Source organism: Salminus brasiliensis, chromosome 17, assembly GCF_030463535.1.
Source record: "Salminus brasiliensis chromosome 17, fSalBra1.hap2, whole genome shotgun sequence".
In the NCBI taxonomy this organism is placed as follows: Eukaryota; Metazoa; Chordata; class Actinopteri; order Characiformes; family Bryconidae; genus Salminus; species Salminus brasiliensis.
In genome coordinates this window covers 31,871,138-31,889,375 of record NC_132894.1, presented here as the reverse complement: position 1 = coordinate 31,889,375, position 18,238 = coordinate 31,871,138, and the positions used below count along the sequence as shown (strand labels likewise).

Here is an 18,238-nt window from a genome sequence, read left to right as displayed (position 1 = left end):
TCTTGGTCATCTAGTCCTTCATCTAGTCCTTCATCAGGGCTCACAGGATGCTGGTCACAGGACGCTGTTGGCTGGATATTTCCGTTTGATGGACCAGCAGTGACACTGAGGTGTTTAAAAACTCCAGCAGCACTGCTGTGTCTGATCCACTTGTACCATCATAATACACATTACTAAAACATTGGAATAAGAATAATATAAACATACACCCAATTCTTTAGTAATAAAGAATATATATATTAAATAAAAGTATCAAAAAAGTTAGTTAGCCAGTTAGTAAGCAGTAACCAGTGCTTAATACAGCAGTAAGCTGCACCCAATTACTAGCTTGATAAGGCCTGCACCGGCCTACTAAATCATGACCATCTCCCAAAGTTACCAAGGGTTATTCTGGTCCATTACACCCATCCGTTTTTACCTCCAGACATTCTGTCATAATTACTGGCATACGGATCAACGCAGTCTTCCCTCCACCAACATAACAATGCACTCTGCAATCTGTATTTTTCCACACTAAAGCTTTACAGCCTAATAGTGTATCTATTCCAGGACTTTTATTGGACAGTAGTGAACTATCCTACAACATCTGACTTATCAGAGTCCCTGTGCAGCGTAGGTGCTCTGATGATTTTATTGAGGACGTCATACACCATCATCTGGGAGAGGCAAGTGTCCGCAGTCAATCATTGACAGAAACACAACTGTGGCTTTATTTACCCTGAATCTCTTAGAGGAGGAAGTGAGGTTCTGTGTAGCCTCCAGCAGCAACATTAAGGACTCTCATCACGCTCGAAACGCTGTTTCCAGACCACGGTAAGGCAGAGAGAGTTGTGAAAGCTGTCGATGGTTTGCTTGTGTAGGCCTTCTGACTAGAGGGTTCACCTATTGATGGAATAGAACCTGTCAGATGGGCTGGGGGTTCTTAGTTTTGTGTAGTATTGGGTAAAATGGGGAGTCCTGTATGAGTCTGAGGGCTAAACGGTTCCATTGCTTGTGATAAGTTGGAGATGACTGGTTGTGTTGTGATTGTGTATTTAACAGCAGATTTGGTCTACAAGTAAATCCTGTTGATTTTGGGTTTATCTATGTAAGAGTGTAAGCTTATTATTTAGCTAATATTCAGAGACTACTGTGAAACATGCATAGGTACTACAAGTACTGGAAAACTCTTAATGGGTAAAGTGCTGTGTAAAAGTCAGAGAGCATCCTATGTTTATTTCAATTCCAGTCAAAACAGCCTTAAAGTACCAGATATACATTTTTAGACACCTGCTGGGAAATGTTTTACCCAGCTAAGCATATTGTCATCACCATAACAACATTTATCACGATACGATAAAATATCGTCATATTTCCCAGCTCTCGTTATAAGTGGCCGTAATCAAAACACACGGCTATGAGCTATCATTACCTTGTCTGTTGTGTGACTGACTTTCTTTTTTAGATATTTACAAAAAAAAAAAAAAAAGGTTATGAAAGCATTAGCATGGAGCATTATGGGAAATGTAGTGCCTGTAATGAATTTGTGCGGCACGTGCTATAGTTGTAATCAGCTATGAAGAATATAAGACTTTTTACCGCTGTGATTTTAGTGAGGCACAGCACAGCATCAGGTTTGATGATGGCCTCGGCGACCCAATGGCGACCTTATGTCTAAACTGCTTAGACGTGTCTGGAGCCTGATGGTCTTTTTGACTGGAAATGTACTGACTGAAGGCTCTTGCAGAGGATGCACTGTATGTTATGAGGTGTATGATTGTGGTATTAGATCTTCGGGAAAGATCTCCACCTTCCCTTATTGTTTCCTGTTGCTTGGCACTTGGCTGTTGCCTGGCATGATCTATTGTTTATGTGTTGTTTTCCTGTGTGTTTGCTTACGTTCACTGCATCAGTCCATTCAACCTCTCTCACTCACTCACTCACTCACTCACTCTCTCCTTCTCCATCTCTCCAAGGGACAACGGTGGTTTGTTTGCCGGGTTTCTTGGATACAGCAAGGGGTAAGCGAGAACCTGGAAAGTGAGCTCAACCCATTCAGAGCAAAATCGCCCACATCAGTCATGCAGAGCCCATAGAAGCGTGTCCTTCATCTGAGAACTGGACGTACAAACAAAGGGGCTTAATGGAAGTCGGAGAGTGAGTGCAGGAGGCGGCGTACCATGCCATACCTGGTCCACACTGCCCATGCCCAGTTTGTGGGGTTGTGGGTGGGCATGATTGGCTGGATTCTCACCATGGTGGCCATCGGGCTGGTACAGTGGAGGATATGGGTCGTGTCGGACCTGTCGGTCATCACCTCAGGCCTGGCCTGGGTGGGCATCTGGAGGACGTGCTTCTACACCCACACCCTGGTCATGTCCGAGTACGAGATCATGTACTGCCAGAAGATCCACCTTTCGGACGCTTTCGTGCCTAGCGAGATTGCAGCTGCTCAGCCGATGATGCTGCTGGCCCTCATTCTGGGCCTTTTCGGTAATTCCAGCGCCATCTATGGCCTGAGGAACATTTACTTTGGCCTGGATAAGCAGAAACCCATCATGCTGGCTTTTTCCATCGGTGGGGGGCTTTTAATTCTTGCTGGAGTGAGCTCGTTCATACCTCTTTTCTGGAATTTAAACTCTGTGGTGACCAACCAGACTATAAACTTCCCGTCCACCTTCTACATGCCACCGGCCCCTGTTGAGCAGTACATCGGGCCAGGGATTGCCGTTGGCATTTTCGCATCCATCCTGGTGGTGGTGAGTGGGATGGTGTTTCTGTCTTACAAGTTTCCGGAAAGCCTGAGGACCAAAGTCCAACCTTCTTCTCCAGAGGGTGCCCACTGTGGATTGGGAGAAACGGGGATGACGCTGTCCCTGAGATCCACACCAATGGGCAGCCGTCAAACAATGAACCATGGTGTGGACAACCTGGCTTTTCAGACATAAGAGAAGACATGGCTAAACCGATGGCTGAACACCTCCAAAGGCTTAGAGGTGCAAATCCTGGACGTCAGTTTGAACGTGTTTTGACTCCAAATTTTAAAATGAGGGTGTTTTAAGGGTTCTTTGAGCGATGCCATGGAAGAACCATTTTTGTAGAAGAGCTGTGAGCGTAAAGAGCCTTATAATTGGTAAATAACCTTTACATTGACCTTTACATTGACCTTTACATTGACTTTACACTGACTTTAAACCCTTAAAAGATTCTTCATACATACTTCTCTTTCACAAAAATGTTTCCTTATTGGAACAAAACATGGTCCCTCCATGGCTTTGCTCAAAGAACCCTTTGTAGCACCTTTATTCTTTAGTATGACAAACATATGCAAATGAATATAGTTACTATTTACATAGTAAATATTCCTCAGTGCATTTTTACACCCCAGCATAAACACATTTGATGGGTTTCCAAGCAGTTATGCGTGCGTAAAAATACTAATACCCATCAATGCACCACAGTTGTATTAGTAAGAGGCTGCGCCAGTTTGTTTACAAGGTGGTTAAGGGGCTGCACAAGTAAGCTTAGAGACGTCCTTGGGGGGCAGGACAGTAATTGGGAAGTTATTCGCACACAACTGAGTCTCTAATGATTTGACATGTGACACCCTTGCTTTAATCCCTCCTGTGTGGCCACTCTATAGACAAAAGTATTGTGACGCACCTTTTAATCATTGAATTCAGGAGTTCTTCATGCAGCCCCATTGCTACAGCTAGCCATGCAGCCTGCCTTTACACACATTAGTGAAAGAATGGAGCTCACTGAACTCCAGCGTGGTTCTGTAATAGGAGCCACCGCCGCAACAACAACAGGTGGTGAAGTCAGCTGGTGAAATTACTCCTAGAAACTGTGAGTGGTATTATTGAAAAGTGGCAGCGTCGCAGAGTGATGAGGTGTAGGTGTTATTTGTAGGTGTCCCAATTCTTTTGTCCATATTGTGTCACATAGTTAAATTCAAGACAGGTGTAGTTGGGCCTTAAATAACTGGACTTTACTGTCTTTCATTAAAACTTGAACATTTATGTCATTCTTGTAATATTTTGAATATTTTGTATATTATGTATTTTTACAGCATTGTGTTAAATGTGTTCATAAGGATGTAAGTTATATTGATGTATGGCTTATTTACACATTGTCATGTAAGTACTGCTATGTAGTGGTTAAATGAACATAATGAAAAGTGAGGAAAAGCTAAATGTGGATGAAATGAATGAATGGAAGTGAATATACACCACTGCATTGTGTGTGACTTGCGGGGTGGAAGATTTGCCTTGCACAGGGTGTAGGATAAGACCCTAAATGCTTCTCTACAGCTTGAGCTTCATTTTTTATTATTTCATCCAAGAGATGGGCAAAATGAGAGAGCGGAAATGCGCACTACATGGAAGCGACTGATATTGGGGACGGCGGTTGTTAGGGGACACATCGTCCTTGTCCGGTCCAAGATGTTCAAGATGTTTAAGCCATAATTTTGGTGAAATGACTGTTTATTTCCAGTCGTTTAAAAGCCAAAGGTGAGAGATAAAGAATAAAGAGAGACATAAAAAATACAGTGTTTCGGGCCTGTCTATCCAACAAAGGAGGAGGAGAGGCAGGGGTCCAAACAAGACTACATTTACCGTCGAGATACTCCTAAACCCCTACAGTTCCCACAATACCATGCAAATCCAACATCTTACAGCTTAAGGTTTCTGAGTGGCACACACTCACACACACACACTAGTGAAATGACCGTAATTAACGCAATAGCGAGTTACGTAAACGCGCACCGAACCGTGACCCCAGTACACGTACCATCACACCCATACTAACTATGCTTGTAAATGTTGATGTAGCAAAGTGACTAGCAATTTAGCTACTAGCTACTAGGAGGTGTCTTTTTGGGCCTCCTTGGTGCACTGCCTGGTTGTAGGTGTGGGCTCCTGGTCCATGGCTTCTTTGGGCCCTCTGCTCATGTGAACCTGAGCCCTCTCATAGCAGCACTAATTGTTATACTGGAAGGGCAGTGTGCGCCAAGTCAGGTCTGTGTGTGCCTAACTACTTGCTACCTAACTCAATGTTAATTTAATAGCCTACTAAAAGTAAGCAGAGCTATTTTGCAGTAAAATAATTAGAGTTTCTCTGCGCAGATGAGGCTCGTTGACGAGACATGTTGTTATGCAAGTTGTGTTTCGTGCAGCTCAGTCAGTATTTCCAGACCGATGATTAATCCAGGTAGGGCATTCTTTTACAAAGTTTCAGGACATTTCAAATGATTGTATTAGCCGTGCCTAATTCTTGTGCAATAAATGATTCACCCTCTTTCTCAGCTTCAGAATGGCTTGCTTTTCTCCCATACACAACTCAACTGGTCTTTGTCTCGGTGTATCCTTTTTTACAACAAATGCCGTCTTTACAGCCGAATCCCAGGCGTCGATCCAAGAATACACATCGAGAGCAATCATTTTATTTAACAGTCAGTCTAACTCAAATGTCTTTAATGTGCAGAGAAAATCTGGCCTTGTTATTTCAATCATATCAGAGGAGACAGTAAATAAAAAGGCTTACACTGGTAAAATTAGGTACATTACCCCTAAATTGCAGTTTACCCCCTTAAGTTCAGTAACTACTATAATTTAGTTGGCAACTATTAAGACAGGTTTTATATATATCCCGTCCATTACATATAAATGAAAGTTGGGAAAGTCCTGAGACTGGATTTCAGTAGGAACAAGCGGTAGAGGACTCTGGTGTCCTCTTAAGTGGCAGGTGTGGTCTGCTGGACCATGCCCATGCTCTACGAAATGAACACTTGCAGGGTATACTTGAGACAGATGTGACAAATTATACTGTGTGTGGGTGTGAACCCCTTTACCTCCTTATCTATTATATGTGATTTAGGTTTTGTTCCCCAGACCCACATGTACACACGAGTATGGGCTGCTGGTGTGTATAGCGTAAGCCTTGGGCCTCCCTGGTGCTGCTACATGTTGTAGGTGTGGGCTCCTGGTCCACGACCTCTTTGGGCCCTCTGCTCATGTGAACCAGGGCGGAGGATGGCAGCGGCAGGGCACGTGAGCCCTCTCATAGCGGCGTTAATTGTTAGACTGGAAGTGCAATGTGCGCCAAGCCAGTTCTGTCTGTGCTTAGCATTGTGAACAGGCTGATGCTGGCAGAACAAAAAGGCCTTTCTCAGCAGGCTGGGCGTCTCGAAGGCCAGGGCAGGACCCTGATGGTGTCTCTACAGCACAGGGCAGCGGGCTTCATAGCTAAACAGGATAGGATAGGATAGTGGATTATGATATTTTTTGCAATATTGCCTTTGTAACCTATAATATATTGTAGTCTATTTAATATAGCATCTGCCTTGAGTATCCATGAGACTACAGTGCTAATTCGAACACTAAGCAGGCACGTTCAGTGGCGATGCTTCAGCTTTTCCCCCTCTCAGCTCTCAAAAGACATCATAGGACTGTGTTAATGTGTCTTGAGAATTCCAGTTTTCCATGTTTTTGGCTGCATTTTTTCTTCTTAATTAAAAATTTTGAGAGATTTTTGGCGATTGTGCCTGCGGCGTGAGATAATCGTAAAAACAGCTCTGTGAAGGGCTGGAATTATACACTCTAGCCTCCGATTCTTCAGTAGACTTCACTCTTGACCTTACAACACCTCTGAGTGTCACAGTAAATATCACCTTCGTGATTACAGAATCAGTGCTCATATGTTGATGTCTCTGGGTTTCCTCCTTCGTCTGCTGGAAAATACCACGTTATGGTCTTCAGCTGTACAACATTACCCATGATTTTAACCGTGGCCCAAACAGTCTGTCTGTTTGTTGCACAAAATGATAGGCCTGGGTGGTACCGTATCCTTTGGTGGTAGGGAGGGGGACGGCGGAGAAAACGCTAAGGTTATGGTTTCTGTGTCTTAACTGTTGGGAACGTTGGGAATGAAGAATACAGGAAAGTGTAAGAAAATGCTTAATCACGCAGTCGTCACAAGAAGAGCCTTCCCTGGCAGGAACTAAAACAGTATACTGTAATCTGATAAGGAAAGCAGATAACAGCAGCAGTGTAATGCTTACAGTACGCTCTGCTTGAAAGAGGGAATTGTTGTAAATGACGTGTTTAATAGGCAGATCCTAGTGGGAAGTTTGGGAGCTTATGACGAAGGCTGTCTATGAGGTTTTGTGGGAAGATTTAGTATTACTAATCACCATGACCTTGAATTTCTATCCTTACTGCATTTCCTTTACACTCCAGTACACCTGACAGGCATGTGCCAATCTAGAAAATTGATATCTAATCTTTTATTATGGTTTACAATGTTTTCATGGTCTTGGATGAAGATAAACTTCCTTGATGGCTTTTTGCATTACGACTAAAGGAGTCTCCATTCATTTCTGGATGTGGAACAGTTCAGTGGTTCTCTGACAAGGCCTAAGGCCCCCCAGACAGTATGTCAGTCAAACCCTCAGCACAGCACTCTAAGTACCAGCTTGGGGACCACTGTTCTAGATAGCACTTAAAGAAAGAATGGCTAGGTTTTAATGAGGTGTCCTAATTTTACTGTATGTAAATGTCTTTTGTGAGTATTTCCCCCCGTACATAACTAAGTACCATGACTAAGTAAGTCAAGCCCCGTTTAGGAACCTTTATTTGTAGGAAAATCAGAACCTGAGGTGGGACTGCTCATTTGCTCTGAGAGCCACCGTCCATACACTTCATTTGCACAAAGGAAGTGGGCAGGAAATGGCCAGCCAGTGAAAGCTCCATGTGCCCCTCTGATGGTGAAGAAATCTTTGTATGTGTAAAGACGGCTGCATTAGCATACAAAGATAAATGACTCCATTGTGGAGGCCCAACAAAGCGAGCTTTCTCCAGACAGCGTGGACGTGCCCTGCGATAGCCGGACACTTCAAAGGCCCAGCTGAGGCCGGTGGAGCTCCGAGGACCCAAACAAGCAGAACCCACTGCTGAGAATGGGCCAGGACAAAACATTAGAGTGGATTCAGAAGTACATGACCTTGGGGCTGGCTTGTGTAAGCGAGTCCAAGCAATAGGCACATGTTAGCATTTGGAACATTCTTCACTCTCAGTACCGTCATTAGGGCGGTCATTAAATGTAGCTTAGCGCAGTAAAGCAGACAGGACAGGTCAGGGAAGATTACGCTCAACCGCTGTTTCTGAAAGGCCTGCTCTGTGGGCTTTCTGGTCAAGTGAAAGGGCTTCTTGTAGCAGCTGAGTGTCGAGTGATGGATGTGTCCAGTCAGTCAGTTTATTCACAGTTTTCACAACAGATATTTTTTTACTGCATTTTATACATAAACATCTGACATGACATTTCTTACTACAACTATTTATATCAATAAAGCTTAGAAAAAAAAAAAAAAAAAAAAAAAAAAAATATATATATATATATATATATATAATGTATCTCCCTCTAACAATGTAGCCTAAGATATGCATAGATAAAGAAATATAGAAATATAGAAATATATATATATATATATATATATATATATATATTTATATATATAGAAATATAGAAATATAGACAATTAATTTATCGCTGTCACACATAAGCCTTGTATTTCCAAAACTTTACAGAAGAAGGAAAAAATCTTTTTAAGTTTCAATGGAAATCAATGTAAAAATATTTTATTCCAAGCCATTTTGGAGCATTTCAATTGGTTTGTTCATCAAGACATTTGGACATAATGTAAAGAATGACTGACAGATTCATATTATGTCAAAAAGTGAGCATTTTGAATGATAATAACAAGTATATATATATATATATATATATATATATATATATATATATATTTGTGATCAAAAACTGCCAAATATATATATATACCCAGATCAGCCATAACATTATTACCACTTGCCTAATTTGTCAATAGATCTGACCTTTTGAGGCCTGGAGTCCACAAGACCTCTGAAAGCGCCCTGTGATATCTGGAACCAAGACTAATGTTAGCAGCAGATCCTTTAAGTTGGGAGGTGGGGCCTCCAGGGATCACATCAGGTAGCCTTAAGTGCCCATGACCCAGTCACCGGTTCACTGGTTGTCCTTTCTTGGAGCCTTTTTGGCAGTTATTGACCACTGCATACCATAAAACTCCCCACACGACCTTCCTGATGTTTTGGAGATGTTCTGATCCAGTCATCATAATTTGGTTCTTGTCAAAGTGTCTCAGGTGTTTTTTTTAACACCTTCATCACCTGCAAGAACTGACTGTTCGTTTGCTTCCTAATATGTAGATCCCACCCCCTGGCAGATGAAGCCACTATAGACAAAGATAAATGTAGATCGACTGACCACCTGTCAGTGGTACTAATGTTATGGCTGATATATGTAAATTATATTGCACATGAACAAATAAAGGATCAGAAGACAAATCTACTGGTCTGTCCCAGTTTCCTTGAAAGCATCGTTGCTGTTTTCATTTGAGGCCTATTATTCAGAAGGTGCTGTGGAACTGATGGAACTGAAGGATGGGCCTGAATACAGGCCTTTAGGGTCTAAAGGGGAATATCTAAGATGCTTTTGGGAAACTCCGCTCTAATTATATAAACATTATTGCATTCTGTGTATTAGTTTCTGTATGTCATTAAAGTTCGTCCGGCCTTTTGACAATAGAATCCTTCTGAAAAAAGAAAGAAAACAATGTAAACAGACATATAAGCTCCAAAAAGACCACTGCACCTGGATCAGTCTTTGGATCGTAAGTATCAAATTGTCTTTTTTCTCTCATTACTGGTAGATTACAGTTACAGTACTAGTGAAAAAAGCTTTTAAGGAACAGCTGCTTATGCTTTCAATCTGTATTAAAAATGTTCAAATAGAAACTGATTATATAGTATATATATATATATATATATATATATATATATCACTGCTGTCCAATAAAAAAACATGTATCTCCATTTGTGTCTGTTTTTATTTTTCCTCCATGGTTTGACCCCTGCAGCTGATCTGTACACTGTGCAAAAAGGTCTGGATGAATCGACCAATAGAAATGCTCTAAATACTATTTTTTCATTGACTTCCATTCAAAGCTAAGAGCATTTTTCTCTTCTCCAGTAAAGTCACAATTCTGGAGATATAGGTTTTTCTTTGGACAGCGATGATATATATATTACAGGTATATGGCTGAATACTGAAAGCCCTTATTTCCAAAATAACAAAACTGATCCCAGATCAGCAGAAAAAAAACTTTAAATTACACTCTATAAAATAAAGGTGCCTATGATGTGTCCTTAAGGCAATGCGACAGAAGAACCATTTTTGAGACCCTAAAAAAATCTTTCTGTGGATGGCTTTTTTTGCGCAGTGGACTCCCCTTGTGTGTCGTAAGTTGCAGGGACTTTATAGCTAGACTACTCCAGTAGTTGCTCCTGTGCAAAAAATGAATGGAGGCAGATATCTGAGGAGTTTGCCTACATTAAATACAGTAGTTCCAGATACATTACATGGACAAAAAAGTATTGAGACGCCACCTTAAAAAACATACATATACATATATGAATATGTATATTCTGCTTTTGTTGGAGTAACTGTCTCTACTGTCCAGGGAATGCTTTTATTAGATTTTGGAGGAGCGTTGCTGTGAGGAGTTGCAGGGGCGTTTATAGCTAAACTACTTTTTGCACTGGAGCAAACAAAATTTAGAGGGGCACAGCTGTACCCCTGCTGCTTTCCTAATAATATCACTAGTTAATATTAATAGAATTGTTGTTAATAATATGCTAATAATAATGTTAGTAATATTACTCTCACACACATGCATCAGATACTTCCTTTGCAGCATAAAACTACATGAGAAACTGTGAGTTTGGCTGTAGATAGATAACCCAGGCCTTTCTTAATGAGTAGTTTACCATTATATTGGTGATATCACGAAGCTCATTTTGCAGCTAGCATAAATAAAGCCAGTGCTAATGCTACTGATGCCTTTGCTAGATTAAGTAATGCCTTTGCTTTAGTGGTCTAATGTGTAGCTATTGTTGCAGGGTTATATACGGTTATAAGTGGCCCTAACCAAAACATACAGCAATGAGCTATCAGGACCTTGTCTGTTGTGCGGCTGACTTAAATATTTACGAAAGTTCATTTTTGCAAAAATAAAATAAAATAAAAAAAATGACTGAAGGCTCTATCTACACACTTTTGGTAAGACGCTGGGGCATTCTAGGAAACATAGCTGGTGCTTGTAGTGCATTTGCGTTGGCATGTGCTGTAGTTCTGCTCAGCCATCTAGGATAAACTTCAGGATTGGCATTTTTAACCAGTGTGAGTTGTCTAGGAGGAAGGCTTAAAATGGTGAAGTGGCATTTCGTGGTTTTCCATGGTATTGCTTAAAGAACGCCTCGCAGCACCTTTCTGCTTATAGGAGTGTATAACAACACTGCATAACTGTGCACCTTGGCTTATCTCCTCAAGACGCAGACACAACACTGGACCATTAATAAAGTAATACAGTAACTCTCTTCTCATGCCTTTCATGTAACAGTAGATATTGCTTTGTGATTGATTTGTAACTGGATCCTGTAAACATTGTAGAGACGTCACGATTAATCAACAAACTGACAAACAAGCCAACAAAAAAACACTTACATTATAAAATGACCAACCAATTAAATGTGTTGAGTGTATATATATATATATATATATATATATATATATATATATATATAATTATTAACAGGCCACACATGGTTTATTGCTGCTCGATGAAAAGGGAATTCCACCATTTTTTACATTTTTAATATGTAAACACAGTCATTCAGAGTAGGTTTGGTGTGAAATGCTACAACCTAGAGAAACATACCCCAGTCAGACTTGTGGTCACAGTGGTTGTGAATGGCGGCAGATGTCAGCTAAGATGTAAAAGATGTCAGCAGATGTAAAAGCTAAATCACAGAAAGCTACTACATTAAATACAGTTGTTCCAGATACATTACATGGACAAAAGTATTGGGACACCTGCTTGAAAAACATATATGTATATATATGTATATGTATTGTGCTTTTGTTGGAGTAACTGTCTCTACTGTCCAGGGAATGCTTTTATTTGATTTTGTAGGAGCGTTGCTGTGAGGATTTGATTGCATTCAGTGGCAAAAGTGTTGGTGAAGTCAGGATGTTAGATAATCCTGAACTTCCCAACTCATCCCAATAGTATTGAATGGAGCACTAGCCTCATTCCAGCCTCAACACAGTTCTCTGGAAAGTACTTAACTTAAAGTAGATGAATGCATTTATTCAAAAGGGTGTCCACAAACATTTGGACATTTCTGAAATCTGTCCAAGGCGTTGTGCGCAAAATAGTTCCCAAATAATTTTTTACATTTAAATTTGTGTTTTACCATGATCGGCACTGCATATATAACCCAAGAAGGATGAACGTTGAGTTTGAACTGTAAATATGTAAATGTTGTAGTCATGGCAACCCAACACATTTTACAGCAAATCCTACTCTGAATGACTCTGTTTACATATAAAAAAAATTATGGAGATTTTTCAAACGATGGACTGAAGTCCATTATAAAATAAAAATCTTAGATTACTAAATTGATCATTAAACTAATCCATAGATTAATCAATTACTTAAAGAATTGATAGTGACAGCCCCTCTCCATTTCAAAATGAAATGAATTGAAAATTTCAATACCTCGAATAATGGTGAAAAAGCAGCATCATATCCTTTATCCTCAAATTCAGTTATATCCATATATTTTATATAATACTTCCAGATTTAACTGTTCAGAACATCTATCTCACCCAAATACTGCCTCTGCAGTGAAAGGAAATAGCCCTACAGTCCCCTTATCCTGATCCGGAATATCTGTTTATCTGGAATTCTCGAATTGTCCGGAAACATCCCTCACACATATTCTGTCCTCCTTCTCTGAGAGAGTTCAGGGCTGCCTCGTGTTCCTCGTAGTGGGATGGACGTTGGCAGAGGACAAGGCTCCCCTTGCAAGCAGAAACAGGAGGTGACCAGCAGTGACCCTGCCACCAGGTGCAGGAAGGAGGCCGCCCAGCCCAAGAAAAGGGCGTCTCCGAACTCCCAGCGTGGGACCACGTCAGGAACGGTCTCATCAAAGAACTTCAGAATGGTTAGGTGGGCCACGTAAGACACTGGGACCAGGCCGAGAATCCCTGCGGCCAAGCACATCGTCCCACCGAGCATTTTGAGGGTCCGTTTGGCTACGAGGGTCTCCGTAGCCTTGCAGCTGTTGACCACGTAGATCCCGGGGATGGCCAACATCAGGCCTATCAGGCCAGTCACCAGGGTGGCCAGCATGAGAATCCTGGCCAGGCGGATGTCGGGTGGCAGGCCAAGTAGGCTGTCGTAGGGTCGGCACTCTAGCACCCCCAGCTCCTGCACCACACAAGTCTCCCACAGGCCCAGCTCGTAGCTCTCGGCCGGCAGGAGTTCTGTGGACAGCGTGAGCCAGCAGGACATCAGGGTGGTGGTCAACGAACCCAGCCAAGCAGTCAGGGAGAGGAACACGCCGAGCAGCTCCAGGACACACAAACCTGGGTCCATGAGAGTGCTCCGTCCGGCTCAGTGGTGCCAGTAGCGTGACTCTAATCTGTCAACGATGAAAAAAAAATACAAGGTTACATGTGTTTTTAAGACTTTCAAGGGCAGTGAACTTTTTGAAGACCAAAACAGGTCTGGTCCAGGCTGATGCCACAGCCTGTCCAAGGTCAAAGTGTGGGCAGGATGGCTCTCCCTCTCCCACCATAACTTAATGCATGTGATAGTGTTCAGCTATTGTTGTTCAGCTGTGGTTTAGGAGTGTCGTCGCTCGACGGCTTAGTGCAAACTGAGCAGGGGAGGTGGCTCGGGTAGCCAGTAGCAATCTGTGCTGCCCACAGATGATCACAAAGCCATAAAAAGCTAATGTTAGTTGTTAGGCATTTGAATGTGACAGTTGTGTCCTTTAGGCAGGAGGATTGGTTCAATGTAGATTAGCTAACGTTAGCTATCCGGACATACACCTGCTCCACAAGCTGTTATAGCTATATATGATTTACAGTAAGTTATTAATAAAGCCAAAACATTTAGGATGTCTTAACCCTGGTTGATGCCGTTGGCTCTCGTTTTGAGGCAAATAAACAAACAGTCAAGGCTTGCTACCCAAAGTCACACTCTTGCTGCCATATTTACATTCTAGGTCTGTGCTAACGTTAACTTGGTAGCCAGCGAGGAGTTGGCAGGTCGATTTGGCAGGTGAGGGTAGCAACATCACCAACACTGCGTTGGTTGGTATGCTCGTCACAAATCGGGCAGGGGACATGAATCGAGTAGCAATTTCTATTATTAGTATTAGTAGTATTACTATGGTAACTGTAGTCTTGTTTGCCCCCCCCTTCACCTTTAGATTTGAAATTACTGAAATTTAACATGTATTTTGCCCAAATTCTGACTCCTCATGAAATCGTACTCAACATTTACACCTTACTGTTTAATCAACACACCACAGGCTGTACTGGCTACCTCAGGGGGGCGCTATACTGCACTAGATGAAACAAACTATTGCAAACTTGCACAACTTTCTGTTCAAATTAAATGAAAAGAGAGAACCTGGGTTAGTCTCAGGTTTTCTTACTTTTCTTCCCCTGTTGTACCGTACTCTCACCGAACAGAGAGTCCAAACTGCAGTGCGAACCGAACCGTGACTTTTGGGTACCATTAACTATTAGAAACGCATAACTAACATTTGGACCTTGGGATTGTTAGGGGTTCCTGTCTTGACTCCAGGTTTTGTCAAGGTACTCTTTTCCCCTGGCAAAGTGAACGCAGTGAAACCTTTAACACTCCATGACTCTATTGGCACCATGCCTAATGCCAGACGTGGGCTAGAGGGGTTTAAAGACCCCCAGCATTGAGCTGTGGAGCAGTGGAAGAACTGTGTTGTCTGGAATGATGGATGGTGCTCCATCCTAACCTAATGTACTAATGCTCTTGTTGCTCTTGTTGTCACTGAATGCAATCAAATCCTCACTGCAATGCTCCACAATCTAGTAGAAAACCTTTTTTCCCTGGACAGTAGAGACAGTTACACCAACAAAAGCAGGATCAACTCTTTTTAATACCCTTGATTTTCGGTCCCAAAACATGCCTGCCTGATTTTGGAGATGCTCTGACCCAGTTTTCTAGCTATCACAGTTCTGATCACGGTTCTTGTGAAAGTGGTTCTGATTCTTAAGCTTTTCTTGATTCTCACACATCATCTGTTTACTTGGTGCCTAATATGTAGATCCAGCTCACTTGTAACCAGATAATCAATGTTATTCACTTCACCTGTCCGTGGTTTTAATGTTTTGGCTGATTACTGTGTGTATCGTAGGCACCAATACCAATATAACTTACTGTACGTATAATACACACCAATATAGATATACACAAGTGTACTCCCACCATATATACATACATATATATATATACATATACATATCCACACAGTATATATAATATAAGGGCCAGTTAAAGATCACCTGTTATTTGTGTCCTTGTCCTCTGGCTCCTCTGGCTGCTCTGTCCCCTGTACTCATCTCCTCCTCTCAAACAAGTGTTTACAGCCCAGACGCCTGTGAAACAGCCGACTCACCGTCTGCTTACTTCAGTCTTAACAGCGGGCCTCCCTCTGCGGTGAGCTCAGCAGCTCCAGCGAGAGAGATTGCAGCCTTCTGACATGTTCCCCTCCTCTCCTCCGCGGCTGGGATGGTGCTGCGCTTATCAACTCTGTCAGCCGGACGGGGAAAAGCACAGAGGGGCGGGAAACAACAGCATCATTCACACATTCATATGAGCTACTCACAGCAGGCTGAGGGACAGTGTCCTACATTCTGCTGTCCTATACACTATATGGACAAAAGTATTGGGACACTTGCATTTATCCTGCTTTTGTTGGAGTAAATGTCTCTGCTGTCCAGGGAAGAAGGCTTTCTACTAGACGTCAGTTCATCCCATAAGTAGTGGTAGTAGATGGAGCACCATCATCATTCCAGAGAACACACTTCCACTGCTCCACAGCTTCCCGTGAAGTGTTCTCTCAGAACGTGATGGTGGTGAAGAATCAAGTCTTTTCTGCAAGCGAAGCGATTTTCATTCTCAAGCTGTGAAACAGGCCAGTGGTCCCTGTCCAGCATCCTGACGAGACTTTCCTGTAGACTGGGATTTCTGCCACTGCTAGTAGACCCGTATGACCGTATGCTTCCATACACCTGAAGATTCAGCTACTTCCTTCACACTGTGGCCTTTGATTTTGGAAACACCACAAAATTACCTAATTATTTTACAACAAACAGCCATAACATTACAACCACTGACAGGTGAAGTGAATAATTGATTATCTGGTTAAAATGGGACCTGCCATGGGGTGCAATCTACATATTAAGCAGCAAGTAAACAGTCAGTTCTTGGAGGTGATAAGGCCAAAGAGCCAGATTGTGATGGCCAGTCGACTGGATCAGAAGATCTCCAAAACATCAGGCAGGTCTTGAGGGGTGGTCTTGATATGCAGTGGTCAGTACCTACCAACCTACCTACTAAAACCAACCGGTGAACCAGTGTCACACTCATGTTTTGGAGCCTTTTTGGGTACCTTGAGAGACCTTCAGAGGTCTTGTGGATGGGTCAGTGCTGGTTTGGCGGCACAAGAGGCACTGACACAATATTAGGTACATGGTACATCCTTTTAATGTAAAAATGCAGAGACCTTTCTTAGACTGCAGGGTTCTGTATCAGTATCGAGATTAACTCTGTAAACTCCAGCAAAGCCGACATGCTGACACGGTTGGGCACAACAAGCCCGGGCCAAATGCTGTACTGTCTTGATTGAAAGAAAATGCTGAGTCTAACGTGTCTGCTGTGACTGTACGTGTGAAATCACATCTGATGGTTCCTCACGTTCTCCACATTCTTGCGACAGACGTTTAAAGAAATGCTGAGAGCAAACAGAAACAAACAGAAGGCTTTTCTTGCAGGCTGTGACGTCTGCTGGTATGTGGCTGAACACGAAAGGCTGAAAGGGAAAACACATATTAAACACACGCACTCTCTAACTCACTCTCTGTCTCGCACTCACGTCAACATGACACTCTGAGGACAGCTGCCAAAACGGTTGTGAAATATGGGCAAATAATAGGCATAAAGATAGCAGGGCTGGAATTTTTATTACTTGATGGCAAGAGTGAAAACAGTTCATTTACAAAATGACCATGATAAGAGCTCTCAGGCTGATGATGAAGAGGGTGTGATCTCTAATGACCATGATAGAGAAAGCCTAAAGCCCTCTTTCAGAACAGCTCTCATAATAACAGTCTTCATACAGTTCATACAGGGTTAGGTAAGGCCACAGGGGTGTCTGGGCTAACCCTGGCACAGACACAGTATCTCTAAACTGCAGCCTGAACTACTCTATCTCTAAACTACAGGATACTCTCTTTTATATTCAGTAATAATCCATGGGCTTCCATAAAAGTTTTTATTTTTTTATTTTTATCGAAGCTCATTCCCGCCAAGTCTATGAGAAATAATTCACTGATTCTAATTTCACTAATTTTACTAATTCTGTTTCTGGCAGCAGTAAGTCAACATCTGAAACACTTATGTTTCATCTTTATTTTTAGAAACAATGTTGATTTATGCCTAAATAATTACCATTTTACCTTTTTTTATGCAAAATTATTACTTTTTCTTGACCTTGACCATGAAATAATAACAACAACAATAATAATAATAATTATTATTATTATTATTAACAAGAATTTAGTATGTTGACATATATACTTTTTTAATTTACTAATAACATTTAGTAATTGTATAGTGTAGTATGGTTACTTATCTCAGAAAATTCTCTAAATGTAATATTTATTGGTACAAACCTACTATTATAAGTTAGTAGTATTATAAGTCACAAGTGAGACATTTACATTTTATTTGATTATTTGATTATTTCTAGAACCTTTATGTTTAACAGTAAACAGATGTAGTTTGTAGGTTTACAATGACTGACTTTAACCCATCTTCAGTTTATCAGTTTGTCCAGGAAAGGCTTTCTACTAGATTTTGGAGGAGCATTGCTGTGAGGATTTGATTGCATGCGGTGACAAGAGCATTAGTGAGGTTTAATTTATTTCATTAAAATAAATTGAAATAGAATTTTTTATTTATTTATTTATTTATTATTATTTTTCATTTTTCATTTTCAACTCACATAAGTTGCAATTTTAATAAAACAAATCAATCCAT

General features: G+C 41.5%; 2 protein-coding genes across 2 annotated transcripts; one reads left to right on the top strand and one right to left on the bottom strand.

The window, feature by feature from the left end:
• The first annotated feature begins 729 nt into the window (after nt 1-729).
• Nucleotides 730-5,287, top strand: LOC140538039 (claudin-34). The gene is made up of 2 exons (XM_072660435.1): nt 730-813; nt 1,956-5,287. Exon 2 carries the CDS (start codon nt 2,160-2,162, stop codon nt 2,925-2,927), a length of 768 nt encoding a protein of 255 aa, XP_072516536.1. The 5' UTR covers nt 730-813; nt 1,956-2,159; the 3' UTR covers nt 2,928-5,287.
• Nucleotides 5,288-12,685: 7,398 nt separating this feature from the next.
• LOC140538285 (putative claudin-24) lies at nt 12,686-15,505 on the bottom strand. The gene is made up of 2 exons (XM_072660759.1): nt 15,481-15,505; nt 12,686-13,568 (listed from the first exon to the last, which is right to left on the bottom strand). The coding sequence occupies exon 2, from the start codon at nt 13,520-13,522 to the stop codon at nt 12,854-12,856; it is 669 nt and encodes a 222-aa protein (XP_072516860.1). The 5' UTR covers nt 13,523-13,568; nt 15,481-15,505; the 3' UTR covers nt 12,686-12,853.
• Between the last annotated feature and the right edge of the window lie 2,733 nt (nt 15,506-18,238).

Bases quoted from the DNA above. Each gene is read 5' to 3' on its own strand.
- LOC140538285 (XM_072660759.1), bottom strand. From the start codon at position 13,522: ATGGACCCAGGTTTGTGTGTCCTGGAGCTGCTCGGCGTGTTCCTCTCC.
- LOC140538039 (XM_072660435.1), top strand. From the start codon at position 2,160: ATGCCATACCTGGTCCACACTGCCCATGCCCAGTTTGTGGGGTTGTGG.